At 34.5% G+C, this 7,394-nt stretch overlaps 2 protein-coding genes across 2 annotated transcripts in view; one reads left to right on the top strand and one right to left on the bottom strand.

Annotated features, from left to right (window-relative positions):
* The window catches only part of LOC106107223 (putative inorganic phosphate cotransporter), a gene marked incomplete at its 5' end in the record, with an annotated part of 7,499 nt that extends 2,166 nt beyond the window's left edge, over positions 1-5,333 (top strand). The window contains 3 exon segments of the mRNA XM_013287987.1: positions 454-670; positions 2,753-2,991; positions 3,854-5,333. Coding sequence (XP_013143441.1) covers positions 454-670; positions 2,753-2,991; positions 3,854-4,042 — 645 coding nt within the window.
* An 823-nt stretch (positions 5,334-6,156) lies between these two features.
* Positions 6,157-7,394, bottom strand: part of LOC106106846 (RAD50-interacting protein 1) — a 7,308-nt gene continuing 6,070 nt past the window's right edge. The window contains exon 12 of the mRNA XM_013287505.1: positions 6,157-6,653. Coding sequence (XP_013142959.1) covers positions 6,422-6,653 — 232 coding nt within the window. The 3' untranslated portion in view covers positions 6,157-6,421. The remainder of the gene's footprint in view (positions 6,654-7,394) is intronic.

The following is a 7,394-nucleotide window of genomic DNA, read 5'->3' as shown; positions in this document are numbered from 1 at the left end:
AAGGTTATCCAACTAGCTGTGAGAAGTTATCGAGAGTCGCGCAATAAAATTTTCAGTTCATAATGTCCAATTTACTTCAAAATTCAGTTTCAATAAAATCCGGTTAAAATCACGGTAAGAAGATATTAAGTAAGTTGTTAATACAACCTTGACATTTCTTGAAGGTGTGAAGCAGCGGTTAATGGGTCCGATAATGGAATAAACAAATAATGTATTTTTAAAATGCGTACCACGTAACATGAGCGTGTTGAAGTGCGTACGCGTTAAGTTGAAGAATGTTGAGTCACATATTAAATATCTCTATTAGTTTTGTACTAATGCATTACTTCGTCAGCAACCCAGAAGGATTCGCGAAGATTGCGAATCCATTTTGCAGGATCTTAATCTTAGTATGGCTCTCGCTTCGTCTTCATATTCATACCATTGTAGTTTAACATCAAACATAACTTCCAGATCGGCCATGATTACGGCTATTTCACAATGGTGACTGACCTGCCTAAGTATATGACGGGCGTGCTCAAGTTCGACATCCACCGCACGGGCACGCTCGCCGCGCTGCCCTACGCCGTCATGTGGCTCAGCTCCATAGTTTTTGGCTGGCTCTGCGACAACATGGTCAAGAGGAACTGGCTCACTGTTACCAACGCGAGGAAAACATTCACTACGATAGGTATGTTAAAGGCAGTCATTCTTCTATATCTATCTATACATGTAATAAAATTGAAGTGTCTGTGTGTAATACCAAAAGAAAAATTCCAGATTTCGGGAAAATGGTGAATTTGCGTTGCTAATAACGAAAATCGCGTTTAAAACTTTTTTTGTCTGTCTGTCTGTCTGTCTTTCCACAAGCCGCATAATCTCCGAAACTGCTGGGTCGATTTCGACCGGACTTTCACTGAAGGGTACTTGACATAGACGGTCATAATATAGGCTACTTTTTTTAATTCCGCGCTGTCAAAATGGCATAACAAGTAGTCCAAAGCGCTAACGAAGTTTGTGAGCGAAAGCTCGTTAGTCATAATCTATTGGCATAGTATCCTGACTGTTGTTATTTTATTTTTTATCAGTATTGATCCACTGTTGTTAAAACTACATAATAATTGCGTAATCTTCAATGCCTACTTACTCAATAGCTTCAATAGGTATTCAGTCATTTTGCACTGCTATTCTCCGAGATTTTAATTGTAATTGCAAATGACGTTGTTATGCAACAGTTAAACGTGTATGGTTAACAAAGTAAATAAATTTTTAATTTTATATTTACATCAGGCACTTCCGTGTTTTGCATGCGCTTTGCGATTACCTACGCATATTCATAAGTCATTCGTTAACCGTAATATTATCGCTATTAAATCCTTTCACCCAGTGCCTTACTTATTGTAATACAAGCGGGTTATTTTTATTTAAAAAAAAGCTCTCTCATAGTTAATTTAGATATCTTATTTCGCAATTATGGACTTTCGTCTCCTAGCTCTTCGTACCTCTAAGCAGTTTATCATTTTATTTAAAATATAAAATACAGTTTTGCTTAATTAATATAATTACTGTTATAGCATATATTTTATCCGATTGCGAAATGCCTTGGAATCTCGTGCAATACGCCTCGGCGGTTAGTGACGTCATAATTTTACGTTGCTCCTTAACTACGACTGAATAGAACAATAAATATTGAACATGCATTTCAAATACCCCACACAAAACAACAATTAGGTTTACTATTCTTATAAGTACCGAGACAATGGCAGGATCAGGCCAATAACCTGAGTTGTTGATATCTGCTCATAGGAGACTTGAACTATAAGGCATACTGTTATATCATTGGGGAGGTTACATCCATAGTGTTACAATGACTGAGCTGTCTGTCTCAACGTCAAAAGCATTACAAATGGTAACATCGTCTGATATAGGACAGTAGTAGCCGCGCTGCAACCGAACTGCCGGAACAAACGGGTGCTATGCAACCGACTTAGACACGCGACACGCTTTCGAATAGTCAGCGATTAGTATTCCTTCCCAATGCATCTACGGGCCACGACAAATCTCGTGCTGTAACCAGTACCTTTCCCTTCACTTAGTATTTGGATCGGTTAATGAACGGGTGTTTTCCTGCCTTTGAAGGTTAATTACATTTCAACAGGAACTCAATTTTGTCTTAGTCTATATAATTTCATCTTTTATAAAATAAAGGTTGTTCCTTACACATCAGCGGTTTCCAAATTTTTAATATAGACGTCTATTTACATTTTCTACACCTGTGTAAAGATGTATATACTTCTACGAAAGCATAACGTCATTTGTTATTGTTTTGTCTGGTAATAATAATTTTATTTTCTTAATCCGATGCGGAGATTGAATACCTATGCTGTGCCATTACACCATGATGACGTAGTTAGGCCTTGTTCAATGTTATTGTGTAGTAGTTTTACGATTTTCCTAACAATTCGTGCAAGGTTAGGATAATTGACTAAATCACGACAATGAGGAAACTTGTCTTCGACGATGCAAAGATGAATGTACTTTTAAATGATGTCACTGGATACTTATATTTTTTTATAGGGCGGTCTCTTGCCGCCTCGTCGTTCTCCCCCTGGCGTGGTGAATCCAAGGACTTTGTTTTCTTTATTTTAAAATCAATACAATATTGGACTTATAATATTTAAAAGTTTAAATTGAAAATACAATATTTACATTTAAGATTTAAAATACAGTACTTATATTACCTCAATCGATCTTTAACAAAAATATTTTTTAGCTTCCGTAGGTCCTGGCATCTGCATGATCCTGGCATCATACTCCGGCTGTAACACTGAGACTGTGGTCATCCTGTTCACGGCTTCCATGGGTCTCATGGGGGCGTTCTACCCTGGGATGAAAGTGAACGCACTCGACCTTAGCAGTAACTACGCAGGAACCATTATGGCGATAGTCAACGGTATCGGCGCCATCACTGGCATCATCGCGCCATATCTCGTCGGATTACTTACACCTGATGTAAGTTATATTTAATCCGTATGCAGGAGAACAGTTAATTATTTTTACTAAATTTATTAAATAAGAAGTAAAAGAAACAATCATACTTAATATTACAAATGCGAAAGTTTAGATGATTTAGATGAAATTTCGCGAACGGAGTCGCGGGTGAAAGCTAGTATTATATACAGCTTATGATGATTTGCATTAAATCGTCATTCTATACTAAATTTGTCTTCAGTAGATAAGTATGAATTGTTACGGAAAAGTTGAATTATTTCACAACAAAGTATTGCATGCTGAACTAGATAGACCGTTTACTTCACGGTGATTAATCTTATAATCGAAATAAAATAACAATATGAAATGAAAAATAACATTAAACGAAAGAAGCGAGTCAAGGTCAATAACCAACAATTAACTTTTGTAATTATTTTATAACTTTATTCGCATAATGTGCAATAATTAAAAAAAATAATATAAGGCAACAATGAACAGTTCTTTGTCCCTTTAAACTAAAATCGGTATTTTCTGAGAAATTATAACAAAGAAGATCACAACAAGATAATAGTGACCAATTGCTTTATTATTCTACATAAAATGACGGTCTGCAAAACAAATGCGTATCGAATTACAATACTTCTTTGCGTTTTCCCATTGTCATTTATTTTGTTATGTGGCAAAATGTTTTACTAGTAGATGTACCTAAATCCTAAAAAATCTCATTTATTCTCAAGATACACTTAGATACTCGAGGGTTGACTGGAGCAATCCATGTCTTGCCCCCACTGGAAATACGCACAAGCTATGTAGTTTCAGAAACTGTAACCCTCGTCTAACATGGTCGATTTCGTGATACTGAAGATGAATTCCCTTTTTGCAGAGTACCCTTGTTCAATGGCGATTAGTATTTTGGATAACACTGGCGGTATTCATATTGACCAACCTGGTGTTCGTTGCGTGGGCGTCAGGAGACGAACAGTGGTGGAACAGACCGGCACAAGACAACAAGCAACAACAGGAAGTCGAAATCCCAACTAGTAACTCCGTCAACACTGATGTTAGATTGTAAACATACTTTCGGAAATTATAGGATCCTTTATTGAAGTGCAATGTTGCACTTGTTTTGTTTGTTTCACTTTTTTTTTAAATCAGTGCGGATTGATTCCAAAAGTCGATTAAATTATTTGTTAAATCGATTAAACACTGACAATCTATCCGTAAATTAGTATTTATATGAAACTCGGCGAAAAACGGGTATCGATTTTGGTTTTTTTTTAATCTGCAGATTGTTTTCATTTTTAATTGTTCAATCAATGTATAGTGCAAGCATATTTTTTTTACATGATATGTTTATGTAAGATCGAAAGTAGATAAAATGAAAGGCGTCAATAGATTTTTATTCATTCATGGTTAATGTAATAAAACATCTAACGACAGTCGGGGATGGAAATTGCAATTTTGTTAATTCAGTCCCGACTATTACTAATGTGTTGAATGTCTTTGGTATAAGTACAAAAACCATAAAGTATTCTTTGATTTATTGACAATTCGTTGAAAATAGTTTCAAGCTGCCAGTGCTATGTGATAGAATTAGGGTATTATAAATATAATTGTATGTTTTGTACGCGATTACATGTATTATTTGACATAGTTCAATATAATAATACAACGATTATATTGGATTAAATTTTAATTAGAGAATATAAATTAGACACATTTTCATAATGGAAACACTTTCGCTAAATCTAAGTTTAAGTTTGTTGAATATTAAACACTTTCTAAATCAGTTTCTCCGGGCCAAGATGTCTAAATTAAATCATAGAAAAAAAATTATTGAAATACATTTTTCATAATTATTTATACACCAATTCATTTCTGTCCTGAAAGCTACAAGTGAAGCTCATATTCGTTTGCCCGTAAACAGTAACATAATGGATAAAAAAGTATTTAATGACAAATTAAAAAAAAGTAATCTTACCCGAAGACAATGATGGCAAGGCCTTATATCTTTGAAGAATGTTTTGCATTTGTAAATATTGTTGTTTATTGAATATAATATAAGGGTTGTCACATTTTAGTTTGTTCACAATTGTTAAAAACAGAACATTAAAAGGCTGTGAACAAATAATATTTAAGTGATATTTCAGAGATTGTGATTGTTTCAGCGCGCGTTTGTGCCATTGAAGTCTGTCGAGTGTAAAACGTTACAAGTTATAATTTATATATTGTTATTAAGCATTTTTGCGCTTTAGTCTTAATTTATGATTATACGTGAGATAATAGGCTACATTTTGTATACACTACATATATTAAATACTGTTGTTAAATACAAAGTAAATAAATAAACAAATGAACAAGTATTTTTATTTTTTTACAATAAAATTATATAAAAATTTGACAAATCAACAACATAAAATGTACAAAAATAACATAAAACAAAATACAAAAGCCTTTAAGACATCTTAAATACTGACGTACCATACCAAAATACATAGACAAAATCAAATACAATTATGCATCAATATTTCATACAAATAAGTTAAGAATATAATTTAAAAAATAAAGAATTCAATGGAAATGAGAAATTATAACAAACCTATCTAAACAACTTTACCTTTATAAGGCTGTAATCACAGACTTATTAAAAACAGACATGATCGTATCATAATTTCAACATCGAAACGTTCCACAAATCCATAGACTTGACATTTTCAGCCAGTGTCATGTGACTAAAAGTTCTCATTTCAATTGAATCCGACTACACATTAATGTACTATTTATCCATATTACTACATTAATATTAAAATAACAAATGATGTTGCGTTTAAACGACTTACTACTTTAAAGGAGGAGGCTTAATCCATCTTTACCTACAACCGACAAGAGCAACACATAGGTATCCGTTTAAAAAATTGCAACTTAATTTTTATGTTTAAGTTTTTAATGATTTATAAAATGTCCACACGCCTTGTAACTAAAAACTCTTTGAACACGTTCTGTGCGAAAAACTCGCTTGGAGAGTTTATCTTTCATACAAAATGACGTAGTGACGTGAAAAGTATTAACTTTTCAAAAAAAATTGACGCTACTTTTTTGTTTTAATTGTTTGCAACGTACTACATCATACTAACATTATAAATGTGAAAGTTTAGATGGATGGATGGATGTTTGTTAGAGTTTGAAGAAAACGGCTACATAGGCTACTGACTTTCGCTTTTTTAATTCCACGCGGTAGGAGTCGCGGGCGAAAGCTAGTCTGTCATATTACATGAAGTGACCGTTCTCTACAACCTCCTGAAACTTAACAAACATAATACCCATAACATAAACCTGTTTAAAACTTTTGTAAATGTATTTTTTCAAATAAACGAATTTATTATTATTATAATGAAAAGTGTTGCTCTAACTTCGATACGATATCAAATTAAATGCCCCCTCCTTCTAACTCTCAGAAGAGTTCTAGCACGGAGCGGGGCGCTACGATGTCCCTGATGTCCGTCCTCTGGCTGAGGATGCGCAGCGCGTGTTTGGGCTCGAGCTGCGAGAGGCCGAGGCTTTCCGACATCTGCTGCGCCTCCTCCGGCTTCTGCATCAGCAGCGAGCGCAGCCGCCGCGCATCATCGTAGTCCAGGTTCAGCAGCTTGCACGCCTCCACCAGCCTGCACACATACGGAATTAATAGCGAATATCACAAGCGAGGCAAAACCACCTATAGCAATACAAAAAATTAACAAACACTACCTTTCGGAAAAAAAAAATTAAAATCAGTCTACCAGGGGCGGAGTTATGCCGTAACACACATAAAAAAAACATACAGATGAATTGAATACCTCCTACTTTTGGGAAGTCGGTCAACAATTCCTGTATGTAAAAATGTCAATAAGTAAATTGATAAAGGTGCCTAATTTAGTCGAACATAGTTAAAAGTACTGTAAACATTTCTGGTGACGTCACCTGATGAGACTAATGGTTCACACTTGGTCAATAAAGTAGGACAGTATCGCAGGCCAGGCATGGATTTTATGGACACACTAGCCAGTCAGTGTTCACATTAAGCCAGTCGAACCAACTATAGTGACTAAGTGTGAGCCAGACATTATAAATGCGAAAATTTAAATAGATGGACTATTACTAGGTATCACCGAAATGGTTTAATGGATATCGATGTAATTTGGTACATGTGGGACTTTGTCTGGATGAATATATAGGCTATTATTTTTTAATTATTTAGAACAAAGTCGTGTACAAAAGATATCTTACTAATAATATAAGTGTGAAAGTTTAGTTTAGATGGATGGATGGATGTTTGTTTGTTAGAGTTTGTAGCCTTAACGGCTGAACAGATTTCGATTAAATTTTGTTTAGATGTGAAGGATAGTCTGGAAGAAAACATAAGTTACTCATTTTTGTTTTTTTTAGGT

This window comes from Papilio polytes, unplaced genomic scaffold (assembly GCF_000836215.1).
Source record: "Papilio polytes unplaced genomic scaffold, Ppol_1.0 DF822067.1, whole genome shotgun sequence".
NCBI lineage: Eukaryota > Metazoa > Arthropoda > Insecta > Lepidoptera > Papilionidae > Papilio > Papilio polytes.
The sequence above is the reverse complement of the archived record's forward strand: the minus strand, read 5'-3'. Positions and strand labels throughout refer to the sequence as shown.